Source organism: Drosophila virilis, chromosome 3 (assembly GCF_030788295.1).
Source record: "Drosophila virilis strain 15010-1051.87 chromosome 3, Dvir_AGI_RSII-ME, whole genome shotgun sequence".
Classification (NCBI taxonomy): Eukaryota; Metazoa; Arthropoda; class Insecta; order Diptera; family Drosophilidae; genus Drosophila; species Drosophila virilis.
In genome coordinates this window covers 20,412,717-20,435,289 of record NC_091545.1, presented here as the reverse complement: position 1 = coordinate 20,435,289, position 22,573 = coordinate 20,412,717, and the positions used below count along the sequence as shown (strand labels likewise).

The 22,573-nt window shown below is 40.8% G+C and overlaps 2 protein-coding genes across 3 annotated transcripts in view; both read left to right on the top strand.

Annotated features, from left to right (window-relative positions):
* The first annotated feature begins 243 nt into the window (after positions 1–243).
* LOC6622948 (uncharacterized) lies at positions 244–6,527 on the top strand. Its single transcript, XM_002048004.4, has 5 exons — positions 244–1,855; positions 2,058–2,436; positions 3,167–3,619; positions 4,787–4,964; positions 5,023–6,527. The coding sequence occupies exons 1-5, from the start codon at positions 826–828 to the stop codon at positions 5,176–5,178; spliced, it is 2,196 nt and encodes a 731-aa protein (XP_002048040.1). The 5' UTR covers positions 244–825; the 3' UTR covers positions 5,179–6,527.
* A 9,308-nt stretch (positions 6,528–15,835) lies between these two features.
* sNPF-R (short neuropeptide F receptor) overlaps positions 15,836–22,573 on the top strand; it is a 31,980-nt gene continuing 25,242 nt past the window's right edge. For both annotated transcript variants that reach the window (XR_001450436.3, XM_002048003.4), the window contains exon 1: positions 15,836–16,333. The gene's annotated coding sequence lies outside the window, so the exon portion shown is untranslated. The remainder of the gene's footprint in view (positions 16,334–22,573) is intronic.

Here is a 22,573-nt window from a genome sequence, read left to right as displayed (position 1 = left end):
CTTACACTGGCGGCTGTCTAAAAATAGAATTTGTCAATAATGCCAGCACACAGGCCATGCATGTGTGCGTGTGTGTGTGTGTGTGTGTGTGTGTGGGCGTTAATGCTCACGACGCACAGCGACTGACGTCATTGTGCAGAGCTTTTGCTGCTGCTGCTGCTGCTGCTGCTGCTGCGCTCGTTACTACGTTTCAGGAAACAGGACACAAACAACAAGCAACCACCACCGAATGCGACCCAGGCCAGCGCCAGCGCCAGGGCATTTCGGTTTGGGCCATTTTGCATTGCCGTCTCGGCCAGGCCAAGTCAGTCGCTTAGCAGCCGCGAACGCGAGCAAAACACACGGTTCCCAAGTCTCCACCGGGCGACCTTCATAGAGAAACCACAAAATTTTAAAAAGTGCTCTAAGTGAATTGTCATTTGTCAATTGACAAAGGGCTAATACCAATTTAATTAAGCCTGAAATTTAAGCCGTGGCTAATGCAATAAACTAAAGAAATAATATAGAAATTCCCGAAGGCTGTGTGCGTGAGCGTGTGCTCGTGTGTGCGTGTGTGTGTGTGTGTGTGTGTGTGTGTGTGTGTGTGTGCGGGCGTAGCTGCAGCAAGCGCGTGCAACGTTTTCAGCTGCTGCTGTGCATAATTATTTGGGTCAAAGCGAAAAGCTGCAGCCACAAACTTGACTGCACAAAAGTTCAAACATCCTGCCTGGACTAATCCACCTGTTATGAGGCCACGCAGCAGCTTATGCGACAAGTCAGCCGTTGCAACAACAACAACAACAACCACAACAGCCTAGACTAATTGGATTGACAGAATTCGAGAAAATGGAGGCCACTCAGCCCAAGGTGCATCGTCAGCATCAGCGACAGCGGCGCACCGAGGCGCGTCAGCGGCGCTTGGAACGTGAGGCAGCCGCAGCGGCCGCAACGCCGCCCGATCTGGAGCTGGAGGCAACGTCCGTGGTGGAGACGCTGGAGAGCTGTGCGGCGGCGCTCAACGATACAGCATCGATGACAACAACAACAGCGGCAGGAACAGCAACGACAGCGGCGGGTCGCATTAGCGCGCAGAGCTCGGCGGATAGCATTGAGATGGTCGGCTCACCCAGTCAGACCTCACAGCAGACGGTGGTGCTGGTCAATGGACATGCCCCGCCCACGCAGGACACGCAGGAGGAGAGTGTTTCCCTGGGCGCTGATGAGCCGCTGGGCGCAGCTGTCGCTGCCACGCACCTGGAATCGCCCACGCAGCCAAAAAAGCAAAGCGATGGCAGCCGCAACTCGTCCGGTGATGCAATGAGTCTGCGGGAGACACTGCGCCAGCTGCCGGCTACGCACGGACATCGCTCGCGGCGCACACACTCGCCACAGTCTCCGGCGCTGCGCTCGCTGGAAGTCGACTCGTCCTTCCATCGCGGCATATTGGGCTACATAGATCGCGAGCTGAAACAGTGTTCGCCGACTCCCTCGGCGCTGAGCATGGGCGCGGGCAGCAGCGGAGCCGGCGGCGGAGGAGGCAGCGCTAGCGGCGGAGCCTCGCGCAAACAGCAATCGCTGTCAGATCCGCAGGCCAGTCCCGCGCAACGTTCGCTGCGCTCGAGGAACAGCTTCGACAAGAGTCCACGCCGCAAGCGTAGCAAGTCGGAGTCACGCAGGAGGCGCGAGCGGAAGCTAATAGCTGCCGGCGAGATGGAGGTGCGCCAGGCTAATGAAACCCTGATGCGCTACCTGAAGCAATGCTCCGATATGCATGATGCCTCGCTGTCGGGCGAACTGGAAATTGATCAAAGCCTCGAGGAGCGTCGGGTGCACCGCAAGACGAAATCGCAGCGGGACAAGCGGGGCCAGCTCATCAGTAAGTAACAGAGCAGCAACTCCCAAGTCCCAGTCCCAGTCCCAGTCTCAGTCTCAGTCTCAGATTGACCAAATTGTATTCCATTCAGAAAAAGCTTTTAACAGCCAACAAATACGATTCTGCGCAGTTGTGTGCCCCACTCCTGCTCCAACTGACTGACGCACTCTCTCTCTTTCTCTCTCCCTCTTGCTCTCACCTGCAGGCAAACTTTACTCAGCTGGTGGTCTATCCTCCATACTGAAGGAACTGGCGGATGACATTGCGCCCGCCGAGGGCGAGGAGATCTACAATCCATTCACTCCGGTCGTCTCGCCCACGGACGATACGCCCGCGCACATCGACAAAATGTTCCTGCAGACGTCATCGGGCTATCGACCAGTGGAGCAGAGCTACTATAAGCGTTCCTTTGTCGGCGCGTCGCGCAGCGCAGCTGGCACCAGCGGCAGCTGCATGGGCATCGATGGCATCTCGGCCGCAGAGCTTGGCGGCGCCGGACGTCTCTTTCGCTCCAACGGCGGCACAGCCAGCGGTCGTGGCAGCTATGGTGATTCGCGCTGTCTGCTCGATGCCGACCAAAATCGGTGGGTTAACTCAGACACCGGCGTGGGCGTCCAATCCTAGCGTCTATTGCGTGCACATAAGCCAGCGTTTGTGGGCTATTTTTAGTTGCCCTGCCATTCCATTCAATTTGCCAATTTGTGCTTTGTTTCCTTGCCCCGCAATGCAAGTTTGATTTCTATTCGTGCTTATCTTGTCTTGGCCTGTTTATTTTGGGATCTCAGCGGGGCTTACATATTAAGCTCTTTTGTGTGTGCTAAAATTGCGCAAGAATCCCAGAGCTCAGTTTGTGGTCAGGGGCTTAGATGCTATTAGAAAAGGCAACCCACATTGAAGAGAATATAATGAATGGGATATGCTTTTATAATGCATTCCCAAGTACGATTCATATTAGATTATTCCTAAATCAGATATTGAATTCCTTAAATAGATAACAGATTTTTGATGCGAGCAATAAATCTATATGAAAGCAGAAGGTAATGATGAAGCACGGCTCGAATCTTAGGCTAATGCTTGGGCGTAGTATTGACTTAGCCGAGGCAGGATTTAGACACAGATAACATAATTTTTGTTAGAAGTATATGCACCTAATTAGGCCTATGTAGGCATTCAATGGGCTGCTAATTAGGCGTATAATTTTAATATAATATTTAATTAATTATTTTAGCTTTTTATTAGGTACTTTCATTTATCTGAATCCCATTTTATTCGACACTTTTTAATGAATCTTCATTTTTTTTTGAAAATTTGTAGCAATGGCATCTCAAGCAATATTCAACTTGCCTGTGTTATTCAACGAATTTGGCTGCTCGTTTCAAACATATGCCATGGGCTGCTAGCTGGTCTAGCCTTGGCCCATCTGCTCTTCGTGCTGAGCAGCCATCCCACGGATTGGGCAAAGGTCATCAATAGCATGAGTCTTGCGGGCGAGACGACGGCAGCAACAACAGCATCGGCAAACGCAGCCACAACCACCCAAATGCCAAGCTTGGGCATAGAACTGAGCAATGCTGCAAAGGGAGCGGACTCTGTAGCGGGAAGAACGACAACCACAACGACGACGACGACGACGACGACGCCGACGACGGCAGCGGCGACAAGTGGAGAAGCCCTGGCACTGATCAGCGATTATGCGGGATTTGCGGATATATATCTAAATACCTTTTACTGCTTGGCCATTATTTGTCTGGTTTCGGTGTTCGATCGGTAAGTGAAAGTGTGATAAGTATCTCTTACATCTTAACAGTGGGCACAATTAGTTTGTTTACGAGTCCTTCGCTAAATATAGAAAGTGAAAGTCAAACTCATTTACTTGAAGTACTCGCTGCGGTGTGCGTGCTAACAAAGTGCCAAGAACACATTGACCTCAAAGCAAGCCGACTGCCCAAGGTGGAAACCCTTAAAGCGACCCGCACATTTCATTGAAAAACAACACACACACGCACACTCACACACACACACACACACACACACATACGGGCAGACCTGCTGTCAAGAACATATGAATAGTAGGCAGCCAGTAAATTCTGGGCAACACAATGCCCAAGTGTGTCGCGTGGGCGTGCGTTGTGTGCGTCAATATTGCCACTTGGCGGCGCTGAAAAGTATGCTATACTTAATTTTGAATTGCAAATTTCAAGAGCTGCTCGGCTTTGTTTGGCTTCGTGGCTGTTGTCAGTTGTCAGTTGTCGGTTATTGTTGCAATAATGTTGCGTGGCCAATTTCATCATCTACAGAAACACATATTTTTTAATGCCCTTAAACTTTGCTCTTTTGCCCACACACAGCCTGCGCTCACCGCGCTGACTGCGCTGCTCGCTTTGCTGCACTCTTGACCTTTAAAGCCAGCGACCGTTAGTGTGTGTTTGTGGGTGAATTTTCGGGTCGTTTTGGCACTGAAAGTGTCTGCTGTTCAGTTCTCGGTTTACTGTTTTTGGCCATTGCCATGGGACACTCCACTTTCCCACTTTCACACTTTCCTATGCTCGAGCGGCAGCGGTGAAAGTGCAAAAAGTCAGTCTGACATTTCGCCTCGTTATCCTGTGCTGCTCTGTGATTTATGTGATGCTGCTGCTTTTTTATTCGTTTCCTTCTAAATGTCATTGGTGTATAGCTTCGCTTGTACGTGGGCATCACAAGAAACTTTTGACCTTTGACATCTTTGTGTAATCTACATATGTATATACCGCAAGGAAATTATACTGTTTGCCATTTCACTCAAGATATTAATTTAATTAGTATGAATGTCAGAATACTTGGCAGAAGTGCGAGCAATAAAAGCAATGTGCGCAGCGAATCAAGATTTCAGATTTCAAATAAATTGATTGCCGCAATTAGATCTAATTATTTTTTATCTTTCCTTTTCATTTCCAGCATGGACATTTGTCGCTGGAGCTTCTCGAATGCCAGCGAATTAATATCTTTTCGCTGGCTTATCATCACAATGCTCTATATTGCAACAATAATCCTAACCATATGCTCCGATTCCATTGACGAGAAACTCTATCTGATCAATAACAATGCAAATATAACGCTAACACAACAGGAGTTGGTAAGCCACAAAATCCCTTCCACATGTCCTTATACTAATCCGCATCGATCCTTAACAGCTAAGCAACAGTGTGCAGAGTGTTTGGAGTAGTCTCTCGGTGACGCGCAGCATTGCTGCGATATCGGGCTGGATTATGATCGGACTGACGCCCCAGGAGGATATGCTGTATGAGCATCTGGTTGATCTAACCAAATATCAATTGACAAATAATTGAATTTAAGTACGAAACCAACAACAATTTAACTATTGTATATATTAATATATACATATATATATACAGTATGTGTAGTGGAAATCTTTAACTAACTAGTTGCTGTTGTTTAGTAATTGGCTTTTTATATTGTTTATAATCGAATATCGACTATTTAAAAACAATAATGCATAGAGATTGTATACCCAAAATGAGAAAAGGAAAACAAAAGAACTTAAGCTTTAAAAAATGTGAATATTGAACATCTGCAATTGCGATTGCGATGATGCCCTTCACTGGCCGCTAGAACAAAAGTTTAGTTTGTTAAGAATACTCAAGTTGGTAGAAACGATAGACACCACATAACTTATATGAAATACATATGTGTATATAAAGAGCTAGATATATATGTGCTTATATGCCTACATATACGGATTATATAGATATGCGTATGCATACATGTTTTAATATTTTAAGTAAACATATCGACTTTAGTGAAGATATTTATTAAATATACATATATATATAAACGTTGTCATCGTTGTGGCAGTTTAACAAAAGGCTTCTTAGTTGTAAATTCAATTACTACAGTAGGTATCGGTTATATGCAACAGAAAGCAATAAAAACTAGCAAACGGTTGAGCGGGTTTTTTTCTATTTGTACAGTTCTCGTCATAATTTTCAAATGTGAAAAATATTATAATGCAAATTTAAACTGTTTAACATAATTCACATTATAATCAAATCAAATGCTATGCGCCTTTTGTAAACACTTTCCGAAAATGTAAATGAATAGATTTCACGTTACTATCTCAAAAGTATGTAAATATTTTCCTATAAGTTAAATCCTATATATTCTTCATAAATGTACTTAGTTCCGATAATAGCGATATCCACTGTAGTAAATCAGATTTGACAAATGCAAAGAAATTTGTAAGGCGTTAATTACATGCATAATACTCATGTATATAGTATAAGTATACATACATATTTATATATATATATTAATGAATTGTATAAAAAGCGCATAAATTATTTAATCATTATATAAAATATTGAATTGCGTTCAACAACAAATACTTCTCTGTTGATATTCGGTTGTTCAATTTTATCAAAAGCAACAAAGTTTGCGCTCTTTTTTTTGTTGTTGTTGTGCAATACAAAAATTGAATAAAATGTGAAACAATTATTATATACCTAAACATATGAATATAGAGAAAGAAAAATGATATTGGACAAACGAGCTAATGAAACAAGCAGAGCAAACGACAACCCAGGCAAAACAAATATATATATATATATATATTGTAAAATTGTATATAAAATATAAATGCAAATAAAAAAAAAATTGTAAAAACAGCAACAAATGGCAAATGTTCATATTTTTGCAGAGGAACAATTTGTTTGGTAAACGAAAAAGAAAGCAAGCGATTTATAGAGTTCTGGTCATGTCATATTAGAAATCATTTGCAAATATCTTGAGTTCGAAAGCACAGAATTCCAAAGATATACTTATTTTCATATACGGAAGTGCATACGAGATGAAAAGCAAGTTCAATTGCAGAGGTAAAGTTAGAAATTAATTTCTCAATAATCTGGGCAGATACGGAATATATATGGAAGTAGGGTATCACATTGTATTTAGAAAGTTGATCTTTATCAATAGGATTATTATTTTAAATGGGAATGGAATTTAGTTAAATAATCAGAAGACTCTCTGCTCATCCACTTCCCCCTACCACCCTATGGAGCGCAGTTAGACGAGTCTCAAAGTTTAATTTTAATTTGTCACAAATCTGAAACTAGTTAAATCTTTTTACTAAGTAACCCATTTACTCCCGCCCTCCTTTGTTCTCTCTCCCTCCCACTCCTTTCTAGCTGCTATGACTTCCTATTGTATTCTGCGCTTTACGGAAATTGCAATCCTTGGTTGTTGTTTTTTATTTTTTTGTTTGAGAAATAAACAAAGCTGAGCAGTGTATTTTAAGTACAAATTATTTGATTAGGGACCGTAAAAGTGACATTTTATGATGCCCTAAAGCAAAAATTTACCAGGTCAACGCAATAAAGAGCAAAATCTAATATCAAAATTGGCAATTAAGCAGCATACTTTTAGCCGCGATACGAATAATAAAACGCTTGAGTACGTGTCGGATCTTAACGCCCAGCCTCTGCTATTCGCCCGTTGTCCTCGGCATCGTAAACAGTTTTAATGAGGCGCTAAATGGCAAAAAAAAATCAAAAAACAAAGCTCTTTAGAGGTTGTGTAGCGCAGTGTAGATAGAGATCGTGTGTTTTCCAATTTAAATAATAAACTTTGTACTTAAATTAATTTCGAAATAATCGGATTTTTTCTTTTGCTTTAAGCACACGAGGCGTATGCGCAACCTTTTGATGTGTAAATGCAGCACAACAAATACTAATTAACAGAAAATTGTGTGGCAAATCTAATATTTGGTGTAACATGTCGGCCAAGTGGCATTTATAAAATTTACATAAATGATTTTGAAGCAGTTTTTTGCTGGCCCATCATTTTTTTTTTTAACACATTTTTCTTGTGTTGCCATAGCAAAAGTTGTGTCGAGGCAAAACTTTTTGCTTGTTAGCCAAAACGAGCGTATAAATTATATAAAATGCATAAATCTGCATAAAAAGCAAGCAGGTGGACGTTGGCCAGGACTGTAAGCCGTATTATATATGTGCAGATATATCAAAGTGCTTTTCTTTTCTGTTTTGGCCAAAAGCTGCTTCAGGCAAAGTTTCTTTTAAGTCTACCTAGTTAATATGTTAATGATGTTCAATCTAGACAATACACTTGTAAGTCTATAGCAACTAAGTGCTAAGAATCATCACTTATATTTTCAAAGCAGGCTGTGCTCAGAGGGGACTGGAAGAGGGAGCAGGAGCGGGTGCTGTAGCTGTGCCTCGCGCTGGGAGTTGGGCTTCGGTTTGGCTTGCGGCTGGCGGAGGTAAACGCATTATCATCATTAAGCACTTGCCGTAATTATGGCGCTAATTGAATTTCTAAATGAATATAATGAGTCAACAAAAGCAACTACACTTGAGCAGCAGAAATGATGCTCTTCAGGCAACTGCTAAAATAAATAAGAAACAATACTAAAGCCAACTAAAGGCATACTTTTTGTGCTCTATTAATACCACAATGAAATAAATCTAAAAAAAAGTATATATTTTTTGTATAAGCTCTAAAAAGCTGTTACTTAAATATTTATTGGCATATAAAATATAATAATATAGTAAGAAAGATTAAAGCATCATCTAATATATCTGTGCTAGTGCTAACATGTTATCTATGACCTATTGCTTGTGTATTAAGAGCATAATAAGGCTCAAGATTGCCAAGTTTGGTCAACATACATAGCCTAATATGCAAAAAAGCAGTCAATTCAACTAGTTGAACAAGGCTATATAGTTTCCAAGTTTCCAAAAGCCTGATTTTATAGATTTTATACAGTTTCCCCTAAAACTGTTATGAATTTTTTAAATATCACCATATACAAATAAAAGGTAGAAGGCATCTTGAAGAAATTATAAGATTTTTGGGTACTAAAATTCTTTGACTTGGGAGTGCTGAAGTTATAAAAAGATTATCGCAATAAGTCTTACATCTAGCATGTGTTAAAAATATATTCGACGTCTTTCTTTTCTCAGCAAACAATTCATTTTACAGGTTGCAATTCTTAAAATATTCTGGATAATATTTTGATTGGGCTTTCTGTTTACTTTAAGTAACATAGAGCACCAGAAATGTCATATAATTGTGGCCGGAAAGGGAACCTCAGCACGATGAATTGGCCTGTAGCCGTGTAACCAAAAACAAGAGAGTCTTTTGTTAATTAGGTTAAACACACACGTGTCACAAATTGCCGCTGTTATGAGTGTGAGTGTGTGTGTGTGTGTGTGCGTGTGTGTGAGTGCGGTCTTGAGATAAAACGCTGTGAAAATTAGGTGAGAAATTGAAATAAAACAAGCAGCGGCTGTTGGATGAATAAAAACGTCACGTAATTTGCACATTTAGCCACATGACAGCGAGAAAAAAATTACGCAGCATAACAATACACACACAAGGAAAAACACACACAGCAAATGTGTGTTGAGAGTGTGTGTGTGTGTGTGAGTGTGCAGTGTCTAAATTACAATTACATAGCCAGGCAGAGAGGCAGCGAGAGAGTGAGGCAGCGAGGCACTCAAGCCAGGAACTGTCAACGCTTGGCTTGTGTTTTGCTTGTGGCCGGACATGCGAACATATGGCAGAATAGTTATCCTGTTGCTTGCGCCGCAGTCACATGCAGCTCGGTTTTCATTTACCCTCAGTGTCCTACTTCAGGCTGATGTTTATCGATGTACTTATGAAGCTGGCAGCCATAAGATGATGAGTTCTTCCATTCGCAGTTGGTCATGGCGCACAACCAGAGTTGATTAAATAATGAAAACGATGCAGCACACATAAATATATATGAATATATATCTTTAAAGCCGACCCTAGTTATGCCAGAGACACAGGATTTGAATTGGAAGACAAGTTTTTAATTCAATATTCCATTGAAACACATTTACAATCAAATGTGTGAAGCTAACATTTCCCTTTTTATGTTGATTTTTGAATTATACTTGCTTCGTTTATTTGTCTATTAACTTTGAAAGGGAGCTTTTTTTAATAGCATATTAATTAATTTTCTTTCTAGCACATATCTCCAATTCACATACACTGTCCTACAAGAGCACTTTAAGGAAGAAGAACTTGTTGAATAAAAGTTAAATTGTGCTCGTTTCTTTTTTGTGTTTCAAAATAAAACAATCATGAACAAAGTAAAAGTGCAGTCAAAAGGACGAAAGCACAAAAAAAACATCAAATATATTTTTTGCTTTTGCAATAGAGTATACAAGTGTGTGCGTGTGCGTTTGTGCCCTGGCAGCATCCAAAATACTTGCGGCCTGGAACTTTTAATTAAGCAAGGAGTTTGCCAAGCAAAACGAGTAGCGCCCCGAGTGCGGACAAAATGAACAAATAAGCGTATAAATAATGGCGTAACGGCAGGCACACAATGCCATATTGAGGCTGCAGGAAGCAATGGGGGCCACAGAGTAAGCGAGAAATATGAGCAGCAACTGCGACGACGATGACGACGACGTCGATGACAATGGCCACATTGGCGACTCAGACCTTTGCATGGAGCTGCTGTCCATCGATGTTGGCATTCAAAGCCGGAGTGCGTCAAAATGGCTAGCTTCGAGTTACACTGGCCTTAAAATTCCAGTTCTGGCCATTGTGTTTGCTGGTCAAATAAGACACTTGCTTAGCCAAACACCCAAACACTCGCACACACTCGCACAACCTGCAAGCGCTGGCGCCATAGACACACGCGTCGTATACGTAATATTGACAGGCAGTAAGTAGCAGCCACAACGGTCATTAGCCCAGTTTGTGGCATAAATACCTGAGATCATATACAGCTGAAGACGAGTCGTTGCCATCAAACCATTTATGGGCTGAATGGCTGGTTCATTGGTTGAACGCGATAAGCAGGCGCTTTATTGTTTATGTTGGCCAAGGAATTTACGAGCCAGTGCCATAAATATGAAAGGGACTTGCTGGCCAAAAGTGGACGCAAAGTGCAAATGTTTTCCTTTGTTGCAAAAATACAAAGAACTAAACTGCGAGCTCTCTGGCAAAGAAACAAAAAAAAAAACACATAAAACCGTGCCAAGAAAAGTGCAAAAATGGGTTGGTTAAGAGGGCAAAAGTTATTGTTGCTCTGGGATTATAAATAAGCGGCACTTAGTTAACTGTCGTTTCTGGTCCTAAAGAGTTGCTGCTGCATGCAACAAAAACACTTTCTATATATCTTATAAGAAATCGAGTTGTTGCACTTGACGCTCAACAAGAATCATTTTAGCTATTTTATTTTCCTGGCAAGCCAAAATATTTAGAGGCAATAATTAATTATTATTAAGTTTCTTGTGGGCCAAGAAAAGGGTATTAGACAGTTAGGCAACAAGCATATTGCAGGAGTTAACTTCAGATCATATAAAGTATTCCATTTAATACTCTAAAGGCATATCTAGATCTTGGTCAGGTCCTTTCTTAGGAGAGACAGGAATTTATACTTTTGAAACATAATTTCAGCATAATTTAGAACTGATTACTAAACGATCCTAGCCTCGATAATCATACTCGTACTTGGGTTAAATTAATAAAAAAAATTATTAATGTATTTGCTGCGTGTTTTCATAAACTAAAGCCTTGGCCAGGTTCATTTTTTATTTGATGGACACGGCATATGGTCACGTGTCAAGGCACAAAGGTCACCGTGCAAGCAATTCGCAAGTTGACAACGTAACGGACGAGGGTTGCAATTCAAATCAAGCTCGATTTGATTTTAGAAAATTACGTGAGCTGTCACAACTTTTTGACTCTAAGCTGCTAAAATAATGGAATTCAAGGTAAGGCAATTTTAGTATATTATATGGCACATAAGCCCATTTGTCGCAGCCCATACAAAATCAAATATGACAATAATAGCCAGGTAATTGTATTGAAAACTGTGTGCTCAAATGAGATTTGCATTTTTGTATGCCCTGGCTGAAAACTGGGCAGAGACTGTCAGGCTTAAGCGATGTCAGCAATTATTCAAAGCCTTGTTGTCTGGGGCCCTTTTTGACACTCCTGCAGTCTACAGGGTGTCTGAGCGTGAGGCATATTTTCTGGATAGCCCTTTCAATTGTTATAGTTGATGCAACAGACGCTGGAAGTGAATCCAATTTAGCGTTAATACTGCAGAGACTACCTGGCTACCAGGACTACACGTGCCCAGCTTATTAGACTGAACATATTGTAAGCGTGGACCATGCTTTGCATATAAATGACCCACATATGGCAAGTGGGCGGGCTGGTCGCTGCCTTGGCCCACATATGCGCTATACACACACACACACACACACATACAGAGAGATATTATGCAGAATATGAATTCACACGCATACGCAGAGACACATGTTGTGGCTGGCATTCTTTTTAGCTACACTCAGAGATTTCAATTTTGAAGCACTTGGACCACTTTAAGAGCCACTTCCAACAACTTCTGGGCTCATTGAGTGCGTGCAAGTTGCTTTTAAGATTTTGGCCCCAAATCCGCTTTACATATACGTTTATTTTGTTTCTGTATTTTTTTTTTTTTTTTTTTTGGCAACGACCTCCTCTTCCGTTGCGCTCTGTTGGCCAGCAGCATTCGCCTGGTCTGTGCTTCCTGTCCCGGGCTCAGCTGCATTCTATCTCCATAAAAGTCGCATTGAGCAAAAAAAATTTACATAAATTTGTTTGGGATCGCGCCCAGGCAGCAATCAATGAGCACACATAAATTCAGAGCTATCCGTTAGCCGTTGCCTTGGCTCTAACTTTCGGTCCACTTTTGGGGTAGCTGGGCTCTCCTAAGCATGTCTTACGACACGAGCTGCTTGGAGCTGGCGACACGAGGGTATTGTCCCAGTCAGGCATTGGGACTGCGCTGCCGGTGGAAGTCGTTCATTGTGGGTAAGATTAAAATTATTTTGCCATCTTTCGACAACTTCTTATCGCTGGCTTAGGTGTCCTCTCTTTGTCGATTCGTCGATGCTTGGCATAATTTATTTGCCATAAAACATGAAATAAAACATTTTCGCTCGTAAATTATGAAACAAGTCGAACGGTTAAGTCTCAAAGTCACAAAAAGCAAGGTACATAAAAACAAATTCAGTGCGCATAACAGGATTGTATATAATAAATATTTTTCACTGTCCCCTCACATAAGCCAGCATACATATATATTTATATATATATTTATTCCAATTAAGTAGCATTGCCCCATATCTTTCATATAAACGTCAAAGTGCCAGCTACAGGCAGACAAATATATGTGTAAAAAACGACTTACCAGCGAGTCGAGAAATCAAAAGACTTGCATCTGCTTATTTATTTGAGCGCTGGACAGATTCCCTTGTCTGGCGGGGCTGAGCTGTTGGACGCCTCGTCAACAGGCACATCTGAAATTAAACGTTTGAATGAGCTTTTCATATTAAGTGCTAAAAATAAATCAAGAAAAATATTCTGTATATATAAATGTACTTCAGCAGCATCAGTCGAAAAAGTCTGCGCCAAAGGTCAGTGACGAAAACAGAAAAAATTAATAATAATGTGGCAAAAATATGTACAGCAGCTCTCTCGACTAAACCACACAGAAAACGCATGTACAATATTTTAGGCATTAAAAGCCGCCGTAATTATTATTAGATTTTCGCAGAGCTCAACGTTTCACAAGAATTCAATATGGTAAGGCAGCAGTTCTATATAGACCGTGTTTAATATTTGTCGCAATAAAAAAAAGGAATTTTGGTTTAGAATTTATGCTCCAAATTAAATGTATTTGTAAAACAATTTGAATAGTCAGTGGATACAATTTGGTGTATTGGGCAAAGAAAACCAAAAAGAAATATATATTTTAATAGCATATGCATAAAAGGAGACATCTCCGACCCCATAAAGTAAGTATATATACTCTAAATCGACATTAACAGCCGAGTTGGTATAGTCATGTCCATTTGTCCGTCTGTTTGTTCGTCTATCTGTCCATCTCAGGCAATACAAGTTGCAGGCAATACAAATGTCGGAATCGGACTAATATATCATATAGCTGTCATAGAAACGATCGGTCGAAAGGTTGGTTCATGTTAAGATAACTTGACCAAGCTCGAGATTTATTAATTTCATTAAGATCCTCGTATATACGCAAAATCGTATTAGCATCGGACCACTATATCATAGAGTTTAAGAAAAGATCGCTGGAAAAGTATGATCTTATAGGGGCAAAATATGCTCAATTCGCACATATCAGCAAGAGGGAAATATCTGCAAGCATTACAGCATTGTGAGTTATTTATTTAAGAAGGAATACAAGTCAAACCCACATAGGCAGCTTGAAACAATGTGTAAATAGTCGAAAATAAACAGCAACACATGTAAATTAGACTTCAGATTTGGCAAGAGTTACAAAATCTTGAGTGACTTTTGGCCAAGTTCTTGTCGAAAGCAGCTGCCGCCTGCCCGACTGCCTGCTAGGCATATGCGGCGTATGCGCAACGCGGATTTACTTTACAATGTCAACAGAAGAGTCAGAAGCTGTCTGGTTCGCTGCTTGGTTGCTCATATGCCGCACACCCGCATACACAACAAACACACACACACACACACGCACACACACACACACGCACACACACACACACACACACACTTGAAGCCAAGTTATGCCTACAAAGCGAATACGAATTCACAGGAGCAGCCACTGTTTGAATATTGTACAGAATTTTTCTTTGCTGCTTTAAGTAGCAGCACGAGGAGTGGAAGAAAATTGGTTACAGCCCAGGTAGCAAACGGCATTTGTTTATGGTCACATGGTGTGGCTCATGCAGAGTGGGGGAGTGGCGGGGCAGCCACTATTCACTTCACTTTGCCACGCATAAAATGTGTCGTGTCATGTGCTTAAGAAGTATGAAGCATAATGCCGCAGAAGTGAGGAAACGTGCCCACTTACCGGAGGACCCCAACCGAGACGAGCCAAAGAGAATACGCACAACAGTTGAAAACGAGCTCAAGTGAAGTTAAAGTTTGAGGGGCATGGTAATGGGAGGGTGAATGTGAAGCGGTAAGTCGACAGGCCTCAATAAATAAATAGCAGCTGCATCAGTTGGGCCTTCCTGCTACAATACTCCTGACGTCCTGTGATTTCCTGTGGAACGCGCAAAGAAAAGATAACAAAAATTAAGTAACCAACCCAGCAGAAGGGGCCCTCGCGGTAAACAGCATGTGTTAAGCAGCCGATGAATAAGTGAGTTGGCTAATAGCGTAGATTGGATAAGGCGTAAATATACAATATAATACAATCGAGCTGATGCTTGGTGCTCCGAATGCGATTAGCCGAATCACTTGACTTATACACCATATGCAAGGTAAGTAAAATATCAACTTAGATTAAGTCCATTTTAATATTAATATATTATGTTTTTAAAGGTATGCCTAGGTATATAAAGTTATGGTTTTGAATTTCATATTTTATCCATCATATTTTGTAAAAACATGTTTTACAAAAATGAGTTATTTGACTTTTCAGTTTAAATTCGAATTTTATCATTTGTTGGGATTTCAGGCAAAACGATATTCGACGATTCAATATATTCGGCAAATAAATATGAATTCCTATTTTTATTGTTTTTATTTTTATTAACCGAAAAGTGTTTAGCATTTGCCAAAAATGATTTCCCAGCCAAATACAATGCATCAAAAAACACAAGAAATCCACCGACAACACAGCAAATTAATAATAAAAACAACAAAGAAAAAACTCACTCAATGTTTCTACTCGGACATTTTCACTCGGCGATGTTTTCGTGCTGCAATTGAGTGAAAAGTCGCGCAAGCAGTTCGGGCTTGTGATAGGAAATTGCATCGTATATGCCGACATCATACAACGATTTGCTCGGACTCGAGCGCTTATCAGCAGATAACCTGTTGGTTAACGGGAACGCCGGCGCGAGCGTCGCAGCTGCTGCGGCGACGTCGTGACGTTGTCGTCGTCGTCGTCGTCGGCGTCGTCATCACACACAGCGTATGACAATACGTAGCTCGTGTATGCCGAGGCCGTCGAGGCTGTCGTCAGTTGCTTGTGTTTCCTCGTTGGCGCTGGACGCGAAGCGGCAAAAATCAAATATCCGAAAAGAAAACAGAAAACATTTCAAATATATTCAAGTCGACAACAAACAGACACATTTGACGCGTTGCGTATACGCCACATTTGCCTAGGCAACAGTGAGAAGACTCGCGCGTGATTTTCCGTGAACCGGCAAATAGCAAATTCAAGTCCAACCAAGTGCCGGAGCGTGCTCGAGTGCGGATCCGCAAAAACGTTACGGTCTACGGTTGCGTTTGCGTTTGCGTCTGCGGTTCCGTTTTTGTTGACATTTTTGTGACGCGTCGTTTGGCACGAAACGAAAACTAAGCATAAAAAAAAAGAGCAGGAACTTTTGGCTTTCCCTTTTGTTCAACTGTCTGGGCCAGGCTTTAGGCTTGAAGTGCAAGTTAAACAGGCAACAACTTAACCCCGAGGCCTCAAATTAAATCCATTGTCAGCAGGTGGGTAAACCGACTGTGAACTCAACTCCAAAACGTAAAAGTGTACTTGCTAATAAGTTCGACATATTTCGGGATGCCCAATGCCTCCACAGTGTGTATTACATCCGCACAAATTCAATTTCCAGTCAACTTTTTAGGTTAACCCATAAAGCAAAAAAAAAAAAAAGTCCAGAAAAGAAAAGTTTTATTTGCACTCAAAACGTTCGCAACTTTTTTGCGACACAACAAACAAGTTAGTAAGATGCCAAGAATTTCAAATAAAAAAGAAACACGCCTTTGTTAGAAAAAGTCAAATGCATTTCGGCCGTGCAAACAAAAGAAATGCGCAAGAAATGAGAACATTTTCTTTTCATTTTCGGCTGGCTTTTATGACCCGCCACAAAACGCGCGACTGTCCATAATTAAATATGCAAATTAATGGGTATGCTCGAGTATTGTCAAGACAAATGTTTGTGCAGCTGACGACGCGCTGTCAAATTTGCAAGACAATTAAATACTATCAATATGTTTTATTGTTGGCCCAACTATTGATTTTCATTTGTCCCAGCTGATTCTGAGAGGCATGTCATCAATTGTAGATTTGAATATTTATCGTACACACACCACACACACACACACACACACACACACACACACACACTTATTGCTTTGTCTTTGCTTGGAACTTAATGAATACGGGTTACAGCTTCACGCTCAAATGCGCAACGTTTTCTTAGAGTACATATACTCTCTCTCTCTCTCTCTCTGTGGGTGTGTGTGTGTGTGTGTGCGTCTCCCAGCTGACTCAGTTGTGCTTAATTTTACAATCCATAGGGTCAAGCAATTAACACGTGGCCAGCTAGTGGCTGCTTGCATTTAATGTTCATAATAAATTAAATGCAATGACTAGTGCAAATTTGCATTATCAAACAGTTCAATTTGCTGCTCAATTTAGTAAAAAATGTATTTATAAATAATTTTCAAAATAAACGAAACAAATCAGTTTCATTAATTGCTTTTTGTTAATCAATTAATTATTACTCAGCTGATTAAACTAAACACCAAATATGCTTTAAAATATTGTTTTTGCGTAGCTCTTAAACCTTTTCATACATGCATGGCAATTCTCCCAATTAATAAGCATACAATTGCATACTCTTTCCATAATATGCCAGCTGAATGTGTCTTTAAATAATTTTTTATTTTAACTGGATTGACAAAGTAATTCAAAAAGATAAATATCTTCTATCCATTTGTACTATACGAGAGCCATACAAGCTTTTGAGATATCAAAAGAGAATTCGCTTAAAATCGACTTAATGCAAAGGAATGCATACTTTGAAAGGAAACAATAAATTAATTTTGTATATTTTTCAAATTTAAATTTTAAGCTCGAAAAGAACTAGGAAATGCTGAAAGTTTCTGACATTAAAAGCGTAGACAAAATTTCATTTATATTTAATACAAAATAAATTTGGTTTAGACAATTTGAAAGTTTTGTTTTGCTTTTCTTTACATTAAATTTTGCTTTACTTAAGTACTTTAAAGCTTTATGTGCTTTGGCTAAGCAAAGCAAATACTTTCATGAAAATACAAACTAATTGAATATCACTCAGAAATCTAGACTGCCAAATTGAGCAATTCAAACTATTAGCAAAGCCGCAATAGAATATCCAACTATCATTAATATAACATTGGGCCAATTCAAAGTGAAAACTGATAAATTTGTGGGAATGACGAGAGCCAAAAGACAAAAAAAAAAGTTGTTTTAAGCGGTTAGAGCAGAGCAAAAAACGCATTTCAATTTGCATATCAACGCGTTTCTAGAAAATGGCAAATGGTCGCTGATAGCAGCGAATTTCGTTGGAATGCACAAAAGGAGCAAGCAAGTCGAAGGACGAAAACAACATTGACTTTGACGTTGATGGTGCCTTCAAGGCGTGTCAGCGGCAGGGGATATGTCTTGAAATGTCCAAGGAACTTCCATCTCTGATGTTACCTGATGTATATTTGCATTTAGATCAAACAAGCTGCCTGCGCGGCCGCCCAGGAGGGTTAATAGCGGCGGGTGTAAGGGCTGTGAGGCGAAAGTGTTTACTCTCTGTAGACGTGTACTGCATTGGCAGTGATAATTTGTGCAAAAACATTTCAAGCTTCGTTTGCTTTAATACCCTGTAAAACAAATAGACCGTTAAAAGCTATAGCTGCCCGGTTGTGTTGCTTTGTGATTGCAAATCACAAAAATTTATGTAGCATACTTTGTAGTGTAGAAGAAGTAGGTATCTCTCGCTTTTCATTACTTATTTTGCTATCGCTTTTATTGCAGCATTTTATTGCTTTGTTAGTTTTGCATAAATTATGCATAGCAAAGTGTGTGCGTGTGCGTGCGATTTTCCTGGCCAAGTCGTTGGCCAAATAGGTTAGCGGGGCTGGCGGCAGCAGCTTGGCAACTGCTTGAATTCATTTGATTTCTTGCAGTCAGTCGCAAGTCACAGGTGACATTTTTATGGCCAATCTGTGCTGGCAATAAAACGATTGGATTTTTCAAGGACAGCCATCGGGCCTGGTACGCCGTCAACAGCTGCCACAATGTAATCTACTTGTTTGTTACATGGACAGTCAACCAGCTGAAATGCTGGCGGCTGGCAAAACATGGCCCTTGGTTGGTTCGAGCTTAGATTTCAAAAATTTCCCTCGGGAATAGCGGTTGCATGCTCTCATACGGAATGAGCGTTGGAATCGGTTATGCGCCTTCAATTTACTATCCATCTATTACTTAGCAACCTATCCGCAGTCCGTCTGGAGTATTATGTTTTGCTGTTGTTCGATATTCACTTTGTTTAATAATTTACGCACTACGCTGGGAATTGAGCTGCCTGGCTAAAGACTCAAATGCACACCAAAAATTAATTATATTTCAATTTAACGAAGGGTTCACAGTCACAGCTTGAACCCAGCCAAAATATACACAAATCAACGGTTGAATCCGAGCTGCGCTCAAATTTGTGTGCATACATATAAAACCCCAAATACTCTATCCAAGGCAGCTAGCATATTCAACAAATATTCAAAAATGTGGCATATTGCCGGCTTCAGTTCATGATTATTTTAACATCTGCATTCGACTCAACTGAAGCCCAACTATTGTTACCAGCTAACATACTTATGTACGTGATCTGTTATTTATACTCTTATACAAATATTTGTGTAGCCCTTAATATACTGTTGGCTGCACATGCTATGAGCTTATATACATGATCTATTATGAACATTTATGAAAACTCACCATCAGATCATCCGTACTGGGTCGATTCGCAGCTTTAACTGAAGCCTAGTTCCAGTTGGCTGCCTTTATAATACTGGCTCTTCTTCTTACACACACGCACATAAACACGAACTGAAGATCTGCAACGGCCTGCCTCAGCTTCGACTAAAGCACAACTGCAATGGGCGCCCTTTATATACTGTTGGCTGCAGCTGCTGTAAACTAAAATAATCTGTTATTAACATTAATATGATCTGTTATTAAAGTTCAATGCAAACTTACCTTTGGACCATCTGTACCTGCCCGGTTCGCAGCTTCGACTGAAGCACAACTGCAATGGGCAGCCCTTTATATAACGCGGGCTTCACCTGCTGTAAGCCAACATGATCTGTTATTGATGTGATCTGTTATTAACATTTAATTCAAACTTACCATTAGCTGGCTGCTTTATTTACACTACTGACTCTTCTTCTTTGTAGCTTGCATACACAATTTGTTATTCATATTTTTATATTAACACACACGCACATTAGCACTAAGTGAAGATCTGCACCCGCCCGCCCCACAGCTTTGACTGAAGTCTAGCTGCAATGGGCGCCCTTTATATACTGTGTGCAGCACCTTCTGTAAATTAACATTTTCTGTTATTAACATTCAATGCAAACAGAATATCAGATCCTCCGTACCGGCCCACTTCGAAGCTTCGACTGAAGCGCAGCTGCAATGGGCAGCGCTTTTATATATTGTTGGCTGCCTTGTTTAGATTGTCCTTCTATCATTTAATGCAAGCTCAACAGCATATCATCTAAAACTCCTCGCATTTCAAATTCTATTGAAGTGCTGTGCTGGGAACTCGTTGGCTGCCTTATTTACTTGCATGCATGATCTGCTATTCTTATAAATATAACAACAGAGGGTTCAACTTATGCGGCTGACTTGTTGTAACTAAATAGAAATATAAAGAGCATTTGAAATTCGGTTAAATCTTCATCATTTAACATAGATGAGATTTTAGTCATAAGCATGGCCCCATCATAATCACCGGGCACGTTGGCTATGTCGATATGGTTCTGGTCCGCGGTCGCATCGCGGTTCAAATATCATTAAAATGCAAAAATTGATGAGCGGCGCGAGGACAGCAGCCAGCTTGTGAGACCTGATGTGCGCCAAAGGGCTAAGAGCAAGAGAACAAGGGACAGATATAGAGAGAGAGAGAGAGAGGGAGATAGGAATGGTTGCTGCGTGGAGTGTTAAGTTTGTGGCTGTTGCTTTTGCTGTTGCTGCTGCTGTTGCTGAAACTGTTTGTGGTTCTGGTATGGGGGTGGGTGGGTTTTGATGGGTTCGGCAGAGGTTGGTCGGCGCTTGAAGTGAGCATTTAATTAATTTTGCTTGTTGGCTTGGCGCACTGATTAAAACGCCATTTACAACATTTTATCTGCATTAAGTCAAAAATAAGTTAGATGCTCATTAATTTGCATAGACTAAGCCGGAAGGCAGCTGGGATAATGCTGACGATGCATTTATGTATGTATGTAGTAGTATATATATATATATATGTATGTAACAGCCTGCAGTTTAGTTTTTACAATTAAGCAAATGGTAAATGAGCTGAGCTTGACTGTATTTTCATTAAAGCATTTATAATGAGCTTATGCACAGTTTTACAGCATAGCTGTCAGATACAATAGCCAAGTTAGCCTGAAAAATGGCATATGAAACCTTTTAGTTTAAGCTCTCTCAACTAAAGTTGCTTCAGTGGCTTACTTCAGGGCCAGAAACACACATATGCCATCAAGCTGTGGCTTTTAAATGACCACGCCCTAAACGTAGCTGATGATGCTATTCAACGCTTGAATGCCCAACTATCGCAAATGGGCCAACATTATGCTGGGATCTCTGGCTATCTTGTGTGGCAGCCGAAGACATTTTCACAGTGCACTGCCTTCTGATAAGGCACAACAACAATGATAAGCTAAAAAAGGTTCATCCGAGTACAACAAACCCTTGCAGCGCTTCTGCATGTGTGTGTGTGTGTGTGTGTGTCTGTATAAAATTTATGGAAGCCATTGTCTTCTGCTTAACAGCCATATAGCTAGAATGGCTGGCAAGCAACATGGTCGCTGCACCGAATGGTCAATTAATAATGGTCACTGGCCCTTTGGCCCGAACTGCAGTCGCAGCCCTTGAAGTGCGCCTCGCCGTATGCAATAAAAAAACAAACAAAAAAAAAAACGGATTCAGCTTTAAGCCCGAATCGAGTTTGCTGGGAACAAAAGTAAACGCATGTGGCAATTTTCTCAATAAAATTCATTGATTTTCATTGGCGTGGGCACACGTCATTGAAGTCGGGGCCGTGTGCAACTTTTAGTTGTATTAATATTGGTTTTAGCCGCCGCCGCCGCCGCCGCCGCCGCCATGTGCCATCTCCCATGTAACGCGTGTGTTGTCCAAGGCAGAGGGGGAAAAGCGACGGTAACGGCGACGGCAAAAGGTTGTTGGGCAAAAGACAAGGAAAAATCGCTTGGATGGCTGGGCAGGAAGGTCCTTGGTTTGGTTTGGTTTTGCTTTGTTGCTCACATTGCCGGTGCCAGCTGAAAAGGTTAAACGCCTAAGCAAGTGAACAATATAAACAATGAAAAGGCACAAATCCAAACAGATAAAAGACTTGAATGAACGGGTTAAGCATTAAAGATTGGTCGATTAGAAAAACTTGAACTTTGTTGTTGAACTTCCACAATTTTCCCAGCTATGTTGCGAGTCAAGAAGAAATGTTTCATTATGCCTTTGTGGTTGCATCACACAACAGACTCGTCAATCCACTAACTCACTTCAAAACTATTTTATTGATTTTAATTTCGTCTAGAAGTCGGCTTAAAACGTTTATTATACAAGTTCAACCTTTGATCTTGCGGGGGAACAGACGATTCTTATTATAATTATATTTTATAATAATAATTATTTTGATTATAAACAATTCCCAGAATCAAAGTAAGTTG